At 37.6% G+C, this 20,411-nt stretch overlaps 1 protein-coding gene across 2 annotated transcripts; it reads right to left on the bottom strand.

Annotated features, from left to right (window-relative positions):
* Positions 1-153: 153 nt before the first annotated feature.
* LOC127429057 (aquaporin-7-like) lies at positions 154-10,330 on the bottom strand. 2 transcript variants are annotated; one of them, XM_051677815.1, is made up of 6 exons: positions 10,042-10,330; positions 4,814-4,940; positions 4,568-4,705; positions 2,343-2,461; positions 1,853-2,070; positions 154-983 (listed from the first exon to the last, which is right to left on the bottom strand). In XM_051677815.1, exons 1-6 carry the CDS (start codon positions 10,156-10,158, stop codon positions 791-793), a joined length of 912 nt encoding a protein of 303 aa, XP_051533775.1. In that variant the 5' UTR covers positions 10,159-10,330; the 3' UTR covers positions 154-790. The 2 variants fall into 2 exon arrangements, 1 of the variants encoding a protein (XP_051533775.1); XR_007895219.1 differs by having other exon boundaries at positions 847-983; positions 1,747-2,070.
* Between the last annotated feature and the right edge of the window lie 10,081 nt (positions 10,331-20,411).

Raw genomic sequence — 20,411 nt, 5'->3', positions numbered from 1 at the left:
CCCATAAATGGGTGTGTGTGCACATAGCTTTTAAAGATTTCCTTAAATCAGATATACAGTATACAGGTGCCTCATGCCTCTGTTGATTCATGTTTATTTTTTAATTTATAGATTGGACTGATCTTAAAGGAATAGTTCACCCAAAAAGGAACATATGGTCATTATTTATTCACTCTCATATCAATGCAGTTTTTTTCTGTGGAGGAACACAAAAGTAGAATTTTTGATTAATGTTCACACTGCTCTTTCACAAACACACCATAAATGCACCATTAATGTTGTCCATACGATTCATGTACTATATTCCAAGTCTTCTGAAGCCAAACAATTGTTTTACCCATGTCAAAGCTCTGAAATTTCTTTGTCCACATTTATATTTTAAAAAAATCATTAATGCCAAATGGCATTGGTTCTCGCATGTATCGTAAAGAAATACAGGTTATGATACTTTAATTGTACTTTTGTTGTGTCTTTTTGGAGCTTGTCAGTTGTGGTCACTATTGAACTGTCAATGTATGGAAAAGATTCTTACTTACAAAACTTATCTTTTGGACACTTAACTGATGCCCTGAGATTCTTCAGTAGCTTATTCCTCTATAGCTCAGAGGGATCAAGGTTCTCTATGGCTTAAATGAACCATTCATAAGACATCCAGAAGCCTGTCATACACATATTCTCATCCATATTGGCCTGTCTCATATTTGGTCTGGAAACAGCCTGACTGCACTGTGACAGAGACACTTCCCTTCTTTGGTCCCTATTCCATTCTTGATCTGTGAAGACTGAACTCTCACATGCATATCTCTGTACTGATATTCTTGCGCTGATCCAGAGGAACACATTCAGGATCCCTTATGGATTGTTTCTTTATGTCACTGCGATCAGGGTGATGTAGCTCTACAAAAGCTTTGTAGATTAAAGCCCCTATCACTCCTCCAAATAAGGGTGCCACCAGAGGTACCCACCACCAGCCATTGCCTGCCCTAGAGAGAAAGAGAAGAGCAAAAAAACAGAGCTGTAATATAATGTATATTATATAATTGTATAGTTAAAATAGCTTATAACTAATCGGCTGTTCCCGTAGACCTCCTAAAAATCATTTATGAATGGTGGCCAGAACTCTGAAGCTCCAAAAATCACATAAAGGCAGCATAAAATTAGCACATACGAATCCAGTGGTTTAATATATGTCTTCTGAAGCGATGCAATCACTTTGGGTGAGAAAAAAATCAATCCTTCAATCCTTTTTTCTATAAATCTCCACTATTCACTTTCAGAAAGGTTTGGTCACCATTCACCAATAAGAGTATAGAACTATCAGCTCTATTGATCATATTTTACAATGTTTAAATCCATTCTGCAAAATTGCACAGATTCTTCCTAAAATCAGTGCAGAAAATGTGGGGAATGATTCTGCAGATTCCATGTGGGCCTGCTTATAACATTCTGGTTGACAGTTTCTAAAATTCTTTCCTTTTCCTGCCTAAACACTTGTTTTACATTTATTCAAATTATGTAATTGTAATTAACTTCAAGTCAAAAACATTAGTGTATGATATACTGTAGGTAACTCCGTTTTGCATTCAAGTACAGTGAAAGTAAAAGATATCAGGCTTGCCAATAAACATTTTGTTCCTGCTACAATAGGACTAGGTTTGAAACATATAAGTGTTCTGATCTGATACTCAGTTCAGATGTATTGTGACTATTCTTTTTGTTGACTTTTTAACAAAATTAAAAACTTACCAGATGATTTCAAGTCTGAAAATGCAGGAGGTGTTACAAATCATTAACCCCAAACCAAATCCACATCAAAGAGTGTTTTTATGGCTCGATTTTGAATTGTATTCACCTAAACACCTCAGGGCCCCAACCTGCCAACAGTGTAAAGACTCTTGGCCCCAGGTCTCGTGTGGGATTGATGGCATAGCCACTGTTGCTCCCCAGAGATATTCCGATCAGAAGCACCAGGAGCCCGACACCCACAGGTTCACCTCCATGAACAACTGGCTGATTTCTTTGATCTGCAAATGCCATCAGACACAGCAGCAGCATGGCAGTGCCCAGAACCTGATCCAGATATATAAAGTCAAGACTCATATTTTTATATTCAACAGCTTTTCAGGAAATTAGAAATTTAAAAATAGTATTCCAGAAACTCAGCATGGTGCTATCAAATGCATTGATATAAATAAATAAAATAAAAAATAATTTAAAAAAAATAATAATAATTAAAAAAAAATAAATAAATAAAAAAAATATATATATATATACACACACACACACACACACACACCTTTAAGTGCTAAATGAAAAAAGCATTTATATACTTCTTTTAATACCTGATCGAAGAATCCAGTGTAGATTGAGATGTAAGGGGCTGGATATGTTGCAAAAATCCCAGCTGTTGCTTTGGGGCCAGACACAGTAAAATTGCCCCCACAGTAATGATGTATAGCATCTATAAAACAGTAATGACGTGATCAGTGAAATTTTAGCATGTTTTGATCTCAAACACTACACGACTGAGATCAGCCTAACCTGGTCAGGCTGGCCTTTTTCTTGGTTTTAAAGGGGTTTTGGGCAATTTTAAGCTAATCAGGCTGGGGTACCACCTAAACCAGTGTAAACCAGCTAAAATTATCACACCATCTTAGGCTGGTTTAATTTTTTTTTTCTTTTTTTCTTTTTTTTTTTTTTTACTGGATATGTAATAAATGACTTTCTGAACTGGAAAAAATGTCTTGTAAGATTTACTTAATATTTATTTCACATGTTTTCACAGTTTTTTCTAAGTAATGGTATAAAATTAGGTAAAATTTACCTAACTTCATAACATAATATTGATTACAGTAAGAAATTTAACTTAAACATTTCATTTAAATCAGTAACTTTTACTTATAAATCTGATTTACAATTTCTTAAAAAAAAATTAAATTAAATTAAAATGAACATTTTATATGAACATTTCACATTTGAACTTTCCTTGTTAACACGTTTAACTATGTAGCACATGATATAAGGAAGTCTTCCACAGGGAAGCTTATTGCGTGCCATGTAGTCTATTAGACAAAATCACCTTGCATTACTGACAAAAGTATCAGGATCCAGAGCATGCAGACTTCAACACTTGGTGCATAAAACATGATGACGTTAACAATCAACAGATTTTATTTTTTATTATTTATTTTTATTTTTTATCATTAACGGTTAATTTTGAGTAGAAAATTAACTTCAGAACCAAGACTTAACTTCAGAACAAACCAAATTTACAATAAAAACTATGTTAATGAACATGCAAACAGTGAAACCATGCAAGCTCATTAATTATTCAAGAATGGTGCATGCTGGGAAAATCATCTTAGAAAAGTTAAATAAAATTTACTGTACTTATTTTATTTACCAGTGAAATGTACTCAAATCAGTACTCAAAATGACATGATTTTGTACTTTAGGATTGGTACGTGATGATGCATTGTAAACATAAACAATAATAAATAATATTTACTTATAAGTTAGAGCATTAATTTTTATATGCTTGAATTTAGTACAAATGTAGAATTTACTTAATATTTTCAAGTTCACGCTTTAACTTATTCAATGTAGAAAGTACTTCATCTTTTCTGCTATACTCTGCAAAATCTAATTAGTTGAAATTAGATTCTTAAGTCAATCGGTTTGCATGCTTTTTAAGTAAACATACTTATTTGGTTCAAGTAAAGTGAACTTAATTATTTAAGTGCAGTTAACTAGTTTTCAAGTAAACTTAACTTTTATTTAAATTAGGTTATGGCACATCTTATGCAGTATTAGGGAAATTATGACTGGACTCTAGGTTATCCATATGGCACATTGGATTCTCCTCAGTACTTCTTAGTGCACATAAATCTGCACTTTTTTAAAGTACAATTGAGTAGAGAAGAATGACTTCAATTTATCAGGCTCCAAGTTCAACAAAGGTAACACTAATCCCCCTAATGGTGACTTCACACAAATCATAACTATCAACCAGCTACAACAATAGTCAGAAGAATTAAAATTATATGAATTTTTTCATATAAATTATTATATATCTCCATAAGTTCCCTTGTCTTGACCAAACATACATAATTTATTCAAGCACAAGGTCTTATGGGTATTCCACACAGCTGCAATTTTGTACATGATTCATTTTGAGTAAGTGGTAATCAAAGACAAAGTTAAAAGAAGGTATATATTTGAGTTAGAACATGTGATATTATTCCTGTTTAAACAATGAAGAAGTCGTTTTTTTTTCCTCCTATGGATGTATTTAAATATGCCCTGTATGAGTTAACATCCTCAGAGAAAGACGGAGAGACCATCTTATGACACCACTCTCCAACAGAAATTTTACTTTCACTCCTATGTCTGATAACAAAAAGAACTAATAAATTCACTAATTCTTGGCAAGTAATTTGTGTCTGGCTCCGTGACTTTTCAACGGGGAACATAAAGAAGTTCAACATATTCAAGATAACTATTAGTATATACAGTGTATTTACTTCATCATAAAATCTTTTTTTTTCACAGCAGAGTTTTTGCTCACCGTAGTAAAGTGAAAAGATAGTCCCAGCGGCAAGGAAGGAACCCATAAACTGGGCAAGGACATATAATGGGAGCATTTTCCAGCGCAAATGGCCAAACACACACATTGTGAATGAAACAGCTGCATTCATATGAGCTCCTATGTGGTAAAACATATTTGCATGATTACTTGACAAAATCTTGGAATACGGCAATTTAATGGGGCACTGACTTGGCATTTGGGATTAGACGGAGGGCTTTGTCTTACCTGACACTTTTCCACCAATGTGCACGCCCATAGCTACGGCCAGCCCAAACCCCACATTTATGCTGAGGTACTCTCCAAATACCCCACTTCCTGTGACTACCTGGGCGACAGAGCCGAGACCAAATATCTGGAATTTAATAACATTCTGTCAGTCTCTAAATAATAGACTGTGTTTCACAAGCCACAAGTGAACCCAAGAGAATGGAGTCATTGAAAACTAAAACTAGAATCCTAATTACAATTAATTCACTAATTCTAATTAAAGTTCTTTGCCAAAATGGCAAGCCATTTCTCAAAACAGAGCCAATGCTCTGAGCTAATGACTCGGTAACTCAATACTTGAGCAGTTTCATTAAGTTTTTGACCTGAGAAGTGACCGTAACAACTCAACACACACACACACACACACACACACAAAACAGCTTAAACCTTTAAGCTCGGATCACCAGCATGCCCGCCAAGAAAAAAATAATTATCAGAATATAAATAACTACACTCTTGACCAACACAAAATGTATCGTTTTAAGCTTAGAATCTGTACTTTACAGTGCATGCAGGCATTATGTCCAAAACTGAACATGTGCTTTAAAATTTGCAGACAAATCAAAAGTGTTCTGTTTTGATAATTTATTAATAATTTTGCACTGTACATATTATTGCAATATTATCAATAAAAACATCAAACTGATCAAATAGCCTTGTCTCATATGTCGTTGGAAAGCTCTCAAAGAGTAGAATACAATCAGCCTTTTTTTGTTTTACTCAGAGACAAAAATATAGCAAGTAACAGCTAAGTATATGTCTTTGACGTACATGTTACATGTAAACAGGTATTGCTTATAAGCCGCATTTTCACTTATAACTTCACGAAAAATAAACAGAACATAAAATATCACATTCCATTACTTATAGTAGGGGATTCCTGTTAAAATGAGCCCAAACACATAAATGGATGCATAGCTCATTAGATAATCCACACGAAGCACAATGTGCACACAGCACATAAAGTGCTATCTGGCTAAAACATGTTTGCTTTTCTGGATCAAATGACTTCATCAGAAATTATGTAGTAAATTGTCCAGCATCATGGAACTCTAAACCAGTTGTATTAGCATTTACTGTAGATCGCTGCAACCAGAGGTGGAAGTCATCCAAATATGGGCAGAGAGGATCGTTCACTCTGATTACGTATGGCCACCAGGAGATGGCACCAAACATATGACACAAACTCAATGATGGCTCAAATGACAGAATGGAACTGAATGAGATCTTGTTACTCATGCCTGTATGCTTTGGAGAGAGAGCATAACCTTAGTGATGGTTGTATTTGCATGTGTAATTAGTTCTTATGTACAGTTATTATGTTTTATTTGTTTAGAGAGGCTTTTGAACATTTGGAGATGTTTTTGGAAACTAGGATAAATTATTTTTGTAATTCTATTACTTTTGATTGCTTTGTCGTTACAGTTGACATGATTGGGAGCAAAACAAAAGCAGTTTTTCGGAGGCACCTTATTTACACCCAGAGATATGTAATGTCAAATCAGAAAATAATAAGAAAAGAAAAAAACTGGCTAAAGTGTGTGTGTGTGTGTGTGTGATTTCCCAGCAGTTTCTTAGGCTGAGAGTCTCATAATTTATCAAAATCTGCATCATTAAAAATTTTGTTTAAAAGTCTTCTTTAAATGATACCAAACAATTGACCCTCTTTGTTTTTTTGGTTTTTGTGGAGTTATAAAACTTTCATTTTGGGCATGTCACTGAAACAGGAAATCTTTAAAAACAACTTCAAACCAGTTGGCCGGCTGGGAGACAATCTTAAACCAGCTAAGACCGGCAAACCAGCCCTGGTGGTTTAAGATTTTTTTTAGCATGAAGGGTTAATTTACCGATAATGATCAGCTGTACCAACCATACTTTTTAGCAACCCTCTTTTGGAGATTCCGCCCCCATTTGGAGATCTCCGGCCTGCAGCTATACATACCTGATACGTGCCCATACATTCAACAACACTTCCACCTTCGGCCACTGGGGGGAAATTATCTGAAATATGGTAACCACTTTGACCTACTGTTGCCCAATGCTGTGACTGACCAATCAGAATTAAGTAATTCAGAGAGCTGTGTAAAAGTAAGGACAATCTTTGGTCTTGTGTTTGTATTTGACATAGTCACACATTAACACTCTTTCCAACATTGTCAGTTGGTGTTCACCTGACAGTGCTGGAAAGAGTGTTACTTGCCAATGTTTCTAAGAATAGGAATAATGTAGGAACTTTGTGGAACCATTAGATCTTCCTAAACTGACGACTGAGCAAAGGAGTTCTTTTGATTCTGAGATAAACTTGGAGGAGTTTGATGAGGTAATTAAGGCCCTGCCTACAGGCAAGTCTCTGGGGCCTGACGGCTTTGCCGCTGAGTTTTTCAAATCTTATGCTACAGAACTGGCTCCACTTTTGTTAGAAGTTTATACGGAATCATTAAAGAATGGAAACCTTCCGCCAACCATGACACAAACCCGGATCAGTCTGATTCTTAAAAAGGACAAAGATCCAAGCGAGTGTAAAAGTTACCGTCCAATTTCCCTGATCCAGTTAGACGTAAAAATGTTGTCATAAAATGTGACATAAAATCATGTGGTCAGTAGCGAATGATCAGACTCTAGTGGCTGCCATCTCACTTGACGCCAAAAAGGCATTTGATATGATAGAATGGGATTATCTTTTTAAGATTTTGGAAATGTATGGGTTCGGGAATACTTTTATTGGTTGCATTAAGCTACTTTATAGACACCCTGTAGCAGCAGTACAAATAAACGGATTAATTTCAGATTTTTTTACTCTAGATAGGGGCACGTTGCCCTCTTTCCCCATTATTGTTCTGTCTTGCCCTGGAACCATTAGCAGCTGCGATAAGAAAGGAGGATGATTTTCCAGGGGTGATTTCGGGAGGTGTGGCAGATTTACGCAGATGAAATTTTATTATTCGTCTCTGATCCTACTAGATCTATGCCTTGCCTCCACAGAATTATTAATTCCTTTTCCAAGTTCTCAGCATACAAAGTCAATTGGTCTAAATCCGAAGTTTTGGCTTTGACAGCGTACTGTCCAGTAATGGCTTTTCAGCCGGGCGCCTTCCAGTGGCCCAAACAGGGAATTAAGTATTTGGGAATTTTATTCCCAGCAAATCTGTCTGATTTAGTCAGAGTTAATTTTGATCCCTTAATAAAGAGGTTTTCGAATGATGTAGACAGGTGGGCTTCATTACATTTATCGTTGATTGGGAAGGTTAATGTTATTAAAATGAATTGTATTTCAAAATTCAACTACCTGCTACAGTCTCTCCCTGTAGATGTCCCCCTCTCTTATTTCAAGCAATTTGATAGCATATCGAAGTCCTTTATTTGGAATGGTAAGTGTCCCAGGTTAAATTTCAATAAGTTACATAGGCCGATTGACAATGGTGGGTTAGGCCTACCCAAGATTTTGTTTTATTATTATGCATTTGGTCTTAGACATTTGGCTCATTGGTCGCTTCCACCAGAGAGAGTCCCTCCCTGGTTTTCTATTGAAAAGGAAGTTCTTGCCCCTATTTCACCACTGCAAAGCCTTTCGATCAAACTAGCCGGAGAGGTAAAGTCACACCCCGTTATTTTGCATTTGCACTCGATATGGACAAAAGTGTCCAGATTGTTTAATTCGGATATTTATTTAAACATTGCCTCGAGCATATGGCGGAACCCTAAACTATGTATTAATAAGTCCCCTTTCTGTTGGTCAGACTGGATTGTGAGGGGGGTTAATGCACTTGGTGACCTGTATGAGGGTGGAGTATTGAGACCTTTTGAAAATTTGGTTCAACATTTTGGCATTCCCAGATCTCAGTTTTATAAGTATTTACAGCTTCGCCACCTACTCTGCACTGTTTTTGGGAGTGGTACGCACCCCCCTAAAGCAGCAGATACTCTGGGAGTGGTGATTGTTGCTTTTGGGAAGGGTCATGAGGCATCAGTGTATTACTCCCTGCTAATTCAGAGTCTGGGGGATGGAACTTTGAATTATCTCAAAAGATTATGGGAGAAAGATCTAAACTTGACATTGGGGGAGGGGGTTGTGGGCTAGGATCCTAAAAAAACATCAAGTCTGCATCTAGAGATGCATGGGTGTGTCTGATGCAATTTAAGATTTTGCATTGATTTTATTGGACCTCCTCTAGATTGTTTAAGCTTAGTCTTAAAGACACTCCCACCTGCTGGCGATGCCAGTCAGAAGACGGGGACACAACCCATGTTTTTTGGGGATGTGTTGGGATCCAGAGTTTTGGTTGAGGGTTCAGAGCTTTGTGTGTGATGTAGTGGACACTCAATTTTCATTTTGCCCCAGACTGTGTATTTTGGGTGATGGGGCGGTCCTGAATATAGATGATAAATATATAAAAAGCTGGGTCCTATCCAGCGTGATGATTGGCAGACAGGTAATTCTCAGGGGATGGAAGTCAACTGATGCGCCCTCATTTCATGAGTGGTCTACTGAGATGGGCAGGGTAGCAGCATTTGAGGAGATGGCATGTAGAAGGCTAGGCAACCTGGATTTGTACATCAGGAAATGGGGCAGCTATTTAGCCTTTTTGGAAGGCTTTTTTTTATTTTTATGTTTCCAAACATTTTCTGCTGTTTTATTGTCTATATGTGTGTCTTTGTCAGTTGGCTTTTGACCACTGGGGTGCTCGTTTGTGTCAGGTGGGGGTGGGGGGGTTAATATTCTGGGGGGAAAGTTGTGATTTCATGTGGTTTGATTCTGCATTTTCTGTCTATTTGATTTGCTGCATGGAATCAATAAAAATTGTTAATAACAAAAAAAAAAAAAAAAGAAAGAAAGAAAAGGAATAATGTAACACATGGCCTGATCCAAATCACTCATGGTAGCAATGTCAAGCTACTGACCACCGCAATATGTGTGAATAGGCATGTGCCAAGTAGCCTACACAATGCTCCACTGCATCCCAATAAAAATATCTGAATGAATGAATGAATGAATGAATGAATGAATGAATGAATTAATGATACAAAAAAGAAATCAAACAACAACTCAACAGTAATATTCTAATTAATTGTTTTCAAAGCTTGGCATCATTACATGATGACAATTTTTCAGTATTTGTGCAATGATAATGTAAATTACTCAATATTAAGCAGCATAATGAATTCTCAAGAACAAAGCAACCCCTTACCATCATGATTAACGTGCAGAGGGTCTCTGCCAGAATCACTCGGATGCATTCACTTTTAATCCTCAAAATGGATCCCACTGTAGGTGCCATATTGCCTTGAATACTTCCTTCCCCCATTATGTTGTTACTTGCTGTTTATTTTGTGTTTTCCTGTTGCAAATTTGACTAATTCAAATTCCGACTGTAATAGAGTTCCTTTCTGCCTCTCCATTGCAGCCTGTTCAGTTAAGTGTCTATATATATAAAGTGCTTGCCCCTCCCTGTAGCACATGCGTGTACCCTCTGGTAACCCGAGGTTATGGGGTGGTAACAGGAAATGAGCGCAGCAAGAAACACACACTGTCAGCATTATCATGAGGTTTTTAAACTTTCAAATGTTCTGTCAACATCAACTGCAGATAAGATAATCCTACATAATTGCAGTCTTGTGATTGATATGAACTTGTGTTATGTTCTGTCATTTTTTAGCTTAAAATACTTTCTATTATTCCAGCTTAATATGCATAGAGTCAACTTTAAGTAAGCTATTTGTAGCTCTGTGGCACTTTCAAAAAATTGCTCTGTTTATTTGAACAGACCAACATGGCAACATCGGTTCAACCAATGGCATAAAGTTGAGGCGGGACTATCTGTTCTGACAGACCAATGGAAGATGGTGGGAGTGTGAAGGAAATCTGGTTGAACTTTTGCCATTTCATTTGGTGACACTAGTGGCGAACAAATTACATGCATCATCTTTAACACCAGCACACCAGCATCCCATGAATCCCAAACACAACATATGCTGGTGACCAGGAATACTGGTCTTTTTAAGGGGTTACTGAAAAATCTGATCAAATGTAAATCTTTTTTATTATTATATTTGACTGTTTAACAAGAAAGATAATTCGTCACAGTCTTCCTATTTATAAAATCCCTATAGAATTCCAGAGAAAGAGCTACAGTAAGAAGAAACAAAGTACTTTTCTTAGCAGAGATGACTGAACACATTGTGTGGAGTGCCAAAGAGCCATTGAAATGCACTGGGCTGCTCAAAGTCAGTCAGGTTGGGAAATGGTCTCCTCAAGGATCAAATTTACAGTAAAAGTCTGTTTCGCCAGCACAGGTTGGAGCAGCTGCGTAAACTTGTCCAGGTCCATCTGTGCAGAGAATGTGGGTTGGTTGATGTGTTTGGTCTTGTAATCACACAGAGAGTTCTGTAGAAACAAGACAGGGAAATTTTAGCCCTTTTTTACTCTAAATGTTCACTTTCACTCTCAGATAGGAAAGAGAAACTAAACAGGCACCACATGTGGTTTTCAGAAAAGTAAAAGTAGAGATTTAGAGTAAAACAAATAGACTTAAATATGGATCTGTTTCTCACCCACATCTATCATATTGCTTCTGAAGATACAGATTTAACCACTGGAGTCATATGGGTTACTTTATGTTTCCTTTATGTTATTTTTGGAGCTACCATTCACTTGAATTATATGGACCTACAGAGCTGAGATATTCTTCTAAAAATCTTCAGTGTTCCACAGAAGAAAGAAAGTCATACAGATTTGTGATGGCATGAGGGTGAGTAAATGATAAAAGACTTTTCATTCTTGGGTGAACTATCCCTTTAATGTGCCTCCTTTTGTCTTCATGTAATGGTTCCAAAAACTTCAAGAATTCCTTTTCTGGTACTTAACAACAAAAATGTTTTAAAAATTAACCTTTACTTAAAGAGTTTTGTCATACCAGAAGATAACAGGACATGTTTATCAAACACAGAATGTGTGTCAGAGAGACATGTCATGTAACAAACCTTTCAGAACTGCGGCAAACTGTCCTTGAGACAGAACTTTGTGCATAGTATCATTATCTATGTTTATTTTGACTGTGGCCATTTAGACCCATTCGCCTAGCCAATAAAGCTTCTTGAATATAATTTTTCCCCCCTTATATGTACAGTCAGGGTTGGGGAGTAACGGAATACAAAGTAACGGGAATACGTATTTAAAATACAAAATATACACTACCGGTCAAAAGTTTTGAAACACTCATTCTTTATTATAATTTTTTTTTTTTTTTTTTTCACATTTTAGAATAATAGTAAAGTCATCAGAACTACGGAATAACATAAATGGAACTATGGGAATTATGTTGTGGCTAAACAAAATCCAAAATAAATCAAAACTGTGTTATATTTTAGCATCTTCAAAGTAGTCATCCTTTGCCTAGAATTTGCAGACATGTACTCTTGACATTTTCTCAACCAACTTCTTGAGGTATCACCCTGGGATGCTTTTTAAACAGTATTGAAGGAGTTCCCATCTATGTTGGGCACTTATTGGCTGCTTTTCTTTATTATTTGGTCCAAGTCATCAATTTCAATTTTTTTTTTGTTAAATTTTAGTTTTATAATGAAATAAATTAATATGGTGGCACAATTATATTTTTGTCTACAAAACTAATTTCAAACATTTAAGCATACACCTTCAGATCAAAAGATTTTTAAGATCATGTGAAACATTTCAGTCAAGTGTTTCAAAACTTTTGACCAGTAGTGTAAGTAACTGTATTCCACTACAGTTACAATTTAAATAATTGATAATTAGAATACAGTTACATTCAAAAAGTATTTTGATTATTGAAGAGATTACTTTGCATTTCATTGTCATTTGTTTCATTTAATATTTATTCCTTTCAGATGGAAAAATATATCCATATAAATGATGCGATCCAAAGAGCGGTGAAACAATTCCTTATGATGTGTTACATTCATACGAGCAGACAGAGAAGTAAGTTTGAAGTAACTTTGGAGCAGAAGAAATAGAAATAAACCTTGTGTAAATTGGCAGCTTTACGCTAAGCTAAAATGTTATTTCTAGCCATGTTACCAGGCACGATCATATTTTTTTATCAAGAAAATTCACGTTGGATCCTAATTTCTTTATTTTTTTTATTTTATTTTTTTTTTGACCTTTGATATTAGGGCAAAAATTGTCTTATTATTATCTTGATAATAATTTTTATATTGTTTTCCTGTAAATATGTCTAAAAATCCTTCAATTTGATTTATCTTGTTTTAGAAACAACACTGCATAAGATATTTAGGTTTTTCAGAGAATGTATTTTTAACGTGTATTTTGTCTTACTGTACTGGCAGAGTTTTTATAGTCAAAACAAGTGAAAAAAATCTACCAGTGCTGAAGAAGTAATCCAAAGTATTTAGAATATGTTACTGACCTTGAGTAATCTAATGGAATATGGGTCGATTGATAGAATCACACAGAATCTACGCCCCTGAATGACACAAATTGTGGGTCTGTCTTTCACAGCCAACTCCACAGAGGATGTTTTCAACAGTTACATATGGTGAAAGTTAAATATGGGTTTTGCCTTTTTTTTCTTTTTTTTTTTTTTCTTGTTTGTAGGGCCATTAAACTATTAGGCTGAGACTTATTACAATAAAAACAACTGTTGATACTGGATCTGATTCCCACATCAGCTTTTTTAATGAAACGCTAAACGCTTCTACTCAAGTAACTATATCTGACCTGAGTTGATGTATTCTGCCTGTCCAAGATAAAGTGAATTCATAGGTTAAGACACAGCATTTTGGAGGGAATGATGGTGAATGATAGACTTGAATTACGTACAGTTCATTTATAATCTTTGTCCTGTGCGCGCGCACGGTGCGCAGTTGTTATTCAGAAGGATCACTCAGGCTATGTAAGCAGCATTCATGAGATTATTGTCTCTTTAAAGCAAATTTGGGATTCTAATAGAGACACATGCACTTATTAAATGACGTATATTCCCATCCGTTATGGATGCTTTCGATGGCAATATTGGCCATTATTGTACGCGTGCAATGGAAAGGTTCGTGGGACCCACGCGCTTCTCCATTGGAGTTAAAGGGGAAAACTGCGATTGTGACTTAGCTAACACAGGTATGCATCCCACTTTCACCTTTCAAAGTATAAACTAATTTATTTATTTTTCATGTATGGTGAGCTTGCGGCTATTTGGAAAAAATCGCGCAAAATACACAGTTGTTTTCTTCTTTACGCAGAGTCGTGGAAAACTCGTTAACCTTGCAAGCAGGCTTGTGACAATGCCCTCCATATGTTTCACATTCATAGTTTGTGTTTTGTGAGACTGCTTGGTTTAGTTGCTGGTTACTGCAATGTCTTTACTATGGGTGTTTAAGTGGGGAGCTTATAACTAGCGCCCGACCGATATGGGATTTTTGAGACCAATACCAATACTGATTTTAGAGGGGGGAATTTCACCCTATATAGTTAGGCCGATATAGTTCATTTTTGAGCTGGAATGAAAACAGACCCTATGTGAATTGTTCAATGATTTTGCACCGATATGACTATGCAAAGGTACTCAGAAGGCTGCTTTCTTAAACAAATATTTTTATCAAAAAATATTTGACATTATTATTATACATTGTCAACAAATTCTAGAAATGAACACTGAGAAAATAAAGAATAAATAAAAATACAATAAATAGCTTAAAAAAACATCATTACTGCATGTTCAGTATCAGTCAGTTGCTGACCATTTAAATAAAGAATAAAAAAATACAATAAATAGCTAAATAAACATCAGTACTGTATGTTTAGTATCAGTCAAATGCTGACCATTAAAATAAAGAATAAATAAAAATAAAATAAATAGCTAAATAAACATGTTTAGGATCAGTCAAATTCTGACCATTTAAATAAAGAATAAAAAAAAATACAATAAATAGCTAAATAAACATCAGTTTAGTATCAGTCAAATGCAGACCATTAAAATAAAGAATAAATAAAAATAAAATAAATAGCTAAATAAACATCACTATTACTGTTTAGTATCAGTCAAATGCTTACTATTTTAATACTGCCAGTCAATTATTGTAGGTTGTAAAACAAGAAGCATTTACATCTGCCGAGACAAGAGAAAAACAGCGGCAGCGGTGTTGCACAGTATTCTGTTATACAGGTTCAGGGGAAACTTTCAACGGTGTAAAACCAGACTTTTAAATATTACATTTTTTAAATGCAACGACTGGAATTGTTCGGTTGAAAGGGGTATCAAACTGTGAATCCTGAACAAAACAGTTTGCTGAAAACTGTTTACACATTAGCTTCCACTCAGCTGACAAGCAATGAAAGTATCTATGTGGTTAGCTAGTTAGCTATAAGCTCGTTGTCACAGAGAGTAAAAGATGAACGTTATTTATTTACTTTCCAGCATTGTGGGTGCCTGGGTAGCTCAGTGGTAAAAGATGCTGGCTACCACCCCTGGGATTCGACCCCAGGGCATGCTGAGTGACTCCAGCCAGGTCTCCTAAGCAACCAAATTGGCCCGGTTGCTAGGGAGGGTAGAGTCACATGGGGTAACCTCCTCGTGGTCGCTATAATGTGGTTCGTTCTCAGTGGGGCGCGTGGTGAGTTGAGCGTGGATGCCGCGGTGGATGGCATGAAGCCTCCACACATGCTATGTCTCCGTGGCAACGTGCTCAACCAGCCACGTGATAAGATGCGTGGGTTGACAGTCTTAGACCCATAGGCACCCGGATTGAGGTGAATCACTGCGTGACCACGAGGACTTAAAAAGCACATTGGGAATTGGGCATTCCAAATTGGGAGAAAAAGGGGAACCCCCCCCCAAAAATTACTTTCCAGCATTGCGTCTCACCAACTAGGTAACAATGTAGCATGAAATCAACACTCAACAGACACAATCCACCACCGCACCATTGTCTGCTGAGCTGCAAGAAGATGCTCTGATGTTTACCTTTCATTACTTCCTGCACTGACAAACTATAGCTGGCTAACAGCAAACAGATGTGACATGGTTGTCAGGGACAGGATTAATGTTATATTAGTTATACTGAAAAGGGAAAATGATGGGGTCATTGTTTATTAACTTTCCAGTATGTATTTCACAAACTAGTTAGCAACTTACCGAAAAGACACCGCTTAACACCGCACTGCTTAACTCCGCCCTGTCTGCAGAGCCACCGTCAGCTCAGAGTCAGCTCTGTAAACAATGGAGACGGAGCGCACTCTGCTGGACAAACTACGTTATGACACCAATTCTAAAGCATTGTTTTCTGCATTATATGTTCTGAAAAATGTTTTCATATCTGCGCATATCGGTAAACATATACGGCGATACCGATATATCGGTGAAAGGCTAATATCGGGCGATAATATCGGCCGACCGGGCACTACTTATAACATGCTGATATGGTTATGATTTGAAGAAATTAGATGGCCCCCATGCTGAAAAAAAGACATGATGATGTTTGCTATATTCTTAGTTGGTTTAGACTGGTTTTAGCTGGTCTAGCTGCCTGACCAACATGGTGTCTAGATGTTTAACAAATTTGTGTCAAAATTTTGACTTTTGGAAAAGGTGCATTCAGTAGTTTACTTTTTAAAGAAATAAATAGTACTTTTGAACCATCGGACCACTCTTCCCTTCTGCTTCTGCCCGCTTACAGGCAGAAACTGAAACAGGAAGCACCCACCCTCAGAACGATCCAGTGTTAGTCGGACCAATCAGACTCTATGCTACAAGACTGTTTTGATCACGTGGACTGGGAGATGTTCCGGTCCGCCTCTGATAAGGACATCGAGCTTTACGCTGATAGCGTCACTTGTTTCATCAGAAAGTGCATAGAGGATGTTGTTCCGACCAAAACAATACGGATCTACCCGAACCAGAAACCTTGGATTAATAGCAATGTTCGCGCGGCACTTAATGCGCAGACCTCCGCTTTTGATTCCGGGAATGCGGAGGAGCATAAACAAGCCAGTTATGCCCTCTGAAAAACTATCAGAGCAGCCAAACGCCAGTACAGGAACAAGATTGAAGGACAGTTTAACACCATCAAATCTAGAAGCATGTGGCAGGGAAATAATATCATCATGGACTTTAAAGGGAATAAAAACTCCGCCGTGAACACCGCTGCCTCTCTCCCGGATGAGCTAAATATCTTTTTATGCACGTTTCGAGGGAAATAATACCGCCCTCACGGAGAGGGCTCTCATGGCCAGAGCTACAGAGGTTAGTTCACTCTCCGTCTCTGTAGCGGATGTAACCCGATCCTTCCGACGGGTGAATATCCGTAAAGCCGCGGGTCCAGAGTGTGCACGAACCAACTGGCTGGTGTTTTTATGGACATTTTCAACCTTTCCCTCTCTTTGTCTGTAGTCCCCACATTCTTTAAAACATCCACCATTGTGCCTGTACCAAAGCAATCCAAAATCACTTGCTTAAATGACTGGCGTCCTGTTGCTCTGACCCCCATCATCAGCAAATGCTTTGAGAGACTAATCAGAGATTACATCTGCTCTGTGCTGCCTCCATCACTGGACCCATTGCAGTTTGCTTACCGCAACAACCGCTCCACTGATGATGCCATTGCATCTACAATACACACTGCTCTCTCCCACCTGGAAAAAAGGAACACATATGTGAGAAAGCTGTTTGTGACTACAGCTCAGCATTCAACATCATAGTGCCCTCCAAGCTTGATGAGAAGCTCTGGGCTTAAACAGCTCACTGTGCAGCTGGATCCTGGATTTCCTGTCAAGCAGACACCAGGTGGTTATAATGGGCAGTAGCATCTCATCACTGACCCTCAACACTGGAGCCCCACAGGGCTGTGTTCTCAGCCCAATCCTGTACTCCCTGTACACACATGACTGTGTGGCAACACACAGCTCCAATGCCATCATTAAGTTTGCTGATGATGCGACGGTGGTAGGTCTGATCACTGACAATGATGAAACAGCCTACAGAGAGGAGGTGCACAATCTGATACGCTGGTGTCAGGAGCACAACCTCTCCCTCAACGTCAGTAAGACAAAGGAGCTTGTGGTGGACTTCAGGAGTAGAGAAAGAGAACACAGCCCCATCACCATCAATGGAGCACCAGTGGAGAGAGTCAGCAGCTTCAAGTTCCTGGGTGTCCACATCACTGAGGAACTCACATGGTCCATCCACACTGAGGCCTTTGTGAAGAAGGCTCACCAGCGCCTCTTCTTCCTGAGACGGCTGAGGAAGTTTGGAATGAACCGCCACATCCTCTCACGGTTCTACACCAGCACTGCAGAGAGCGTCCTGACTGGCTGCATCTCCGCCTGGTACGGCAACAGCACCACCCACAACTGCAAAGCCCTGCACAGTGTGGTGCGAACTGCCAGACACATCATTGGAGGTGAGCTTCCCTCCCTCCAGGACATATATGCCAGGTGGTGTGTGAAAAAAGCTCAGAGGATCATCAGAGACTCCAGCCACCCGAGCCATGGGCTGCTCTCACTGCTACCATCAGGCAGGTGGTATCGCAGCATCAGGACCCGCACCAGCCAACTTCATGACAGCTTCTTCCCCCAAGCAATCAGACTTTTGAACTCTTGATCTCTCACGATCAATATACATCAGCACTGCACTTTATTAATCTTATTATTAATAAAAACTTAGTATTAAAAAACGAAGATTTTTAGGAGAATATTTCAGCTCTGTAGCTCCATACAATGCAAGTGAATGGTGGACAGAATTTTGAAGCTCCAAAACGCATATAAAAAGCAGCATAAAAGTAATCCATACAACTTAAGTGGTTAAATCTATATCTGCAGAAGTTGTATGATAGGTGTTAGAGAAGCAGAAAAATATTTAAGTCCTTTTTTACTATAAATTCTCCTCCCTGCCCAGTAGGTGGTGATATGCACAAAGAATGTGAATGTGGAAGTGAAAGTGGAGATTTATTGTAAAAAATGACTTAAATATTGATCTGTTTTTCACCCAAACATATCATATCACATGGATTTAACCACTGGAGTCTTATGGATTAATTTTACGCTGCCTTTGTATGCTTTTTGGACCTTCACAATTCTGGCCACCATTCACTTGCATTGTGAGCAGCTACAGAGCTGAAATATTCTTCTAGAAATCTTTGTTTGTGTTCAGCAGAAGAAATAAAGTCATTGAGCTTAACTTGTATTGAACCTTTAATAAATGCTGTGAAAAATATATTGTTCATTGTTTGTTCTTATATTTCCCTCACCAGCACAATAAAGCATATTCTAACATCTGTAAGTAGTACCACTCAAATAATAATGCATTATCAAGCCTATTATTCTTTTAATTGTTATGCAGACCTATTGAAGAAATCCGCCCCAGCTTGCATTGTAAATGTGTCCTCTGCAAATCACTGGCAAGGGCAGGTGGACTTCTCTCATTTCCTTGGGGAAAATCTAACCCTTATGCACACTGTGTAGAGCCACACCAAGCTGCACAACATCATCTGGACCAATGAGTTGGCACGCAGGCTTCAGGGCACAGGTACACGTCCAAGGCCAATGTCATTACATTTAATGTCTTCCATTGAGCTTTCTTCTGCTGTTGTGGCTAGACATTAACAAGATTAGAGGGTTTTTTTCCACATCACTGATTTAGATTATTATATTTGGCATTACTTGATTACTCAGTTTTCTGCAAGCTGTGAAGAACAATGCAAACTTATATGCACAAAAGCACTTTTCATTTAATTTGCTTTGGTAAAAGTAACCTTTCGAGGTGGTTTTCTCCTGTGAGAGAATCAGAGAGAGGGAGAAAGAAACAGAGGTGCAAATAGTAAGGGAAAGACAAGAAGGAGAAGGGATGGTAGAGAAAGTGAGAGAAACTAACTAAACTAATTTCAATGTGTCATATCATAATTTGCTTTTATTATTTCATAAGGTAATAATAATATATATTTTAGTTTATTAAGATCATTTCCCACCCTCTCTCTGACCTTCTGAATTAAATGGGCCATTTTTTGCTGCTTTGCCTTTAAGACTTTTATGTGAACTCCCTTAAAGGGAAAGTTCACCCAAAAATGAAAGATGTATGACTTTCTTTCTTCTGCAGAACACAAACAAAGTAGTTTTAGAAGAATATCTCAGCTCTGTAGGTCCTTACAATGTGAATGGTGACCAAAACTTTGAAGTTCCAATAAGCACATAAAGGCAGCATAAAAGTAATCCATATGACTCCAGTGGTTTAATCCATGTCTTCTGAAGCGACCGAATGGGTTTTGGGTGAGAAAAGACCAAAATGTAATTCCTTTTTCACTATAAATCATGACATTAACAGTCTCCTTGGTGATCATGATTTCAAGCTCGATTACACTTCCTAGTGACAACTAGCGCTCTACGCATGTGTCAAGCACTAGGAAATTTAATCGAGCTTGGAATCATGATTGTGCCACAGAAACGCAATGGCAAATGTACAGTAAAAATCTGTTACATTTTGGTCTGTTCTTACCAAAACTGATTTTTTGGAGCTTGAAAGTTTTGGACCCCATTCACTTGCTTTGTGTGGACCTACAGACCTGAGATATTCTTCCA

Source organism: Myxocyprinus asiaticus, chromosome 38, assembly GCF_019703515.2.
Source record: "Myxocyprinus asiaticus isolate MX2 ecotype Aquarium Trade chromosome 38, UBuf_Myxa_2, whole genome shotgun sequence".
Lineage (NCBI taxonomy): Eukaryota > Metazoa > Chordata > Actinopteri > Cypriniformes > Catostomidae > Myxocyprinus > Myxocyprinus asiaticus.
Note: the sequence above shows the minus strand (reverse complement) of the source record. Positions and strands in the feature narration are given on the sequence as shown.

Bases quoted from the DNA above. Each gene is read 5' to 3' on its own strand.
- LOC127429057 (XM_051677815.1), bottom strand. From the start codon at position 10,158: ATGGGGGAAGGAAGTATTCAAGGCAATATGGCACCTACAGTGGGATCC. The intron at 2,071-2,342 runs GTATTAAAAGAA...TATCTGGATCAG, and splicing joins ACACTGGATTCTTCGATCAG to GTTCTGGGCACTGCCATGCT. The intron at 984-1,852 runs GTGAATACAATT...CTTTCTCTCTAG, and splicing joins TGGGGCCCTGAGGTGTTTAG to GGCAGGCAATGGCTGGTGGT.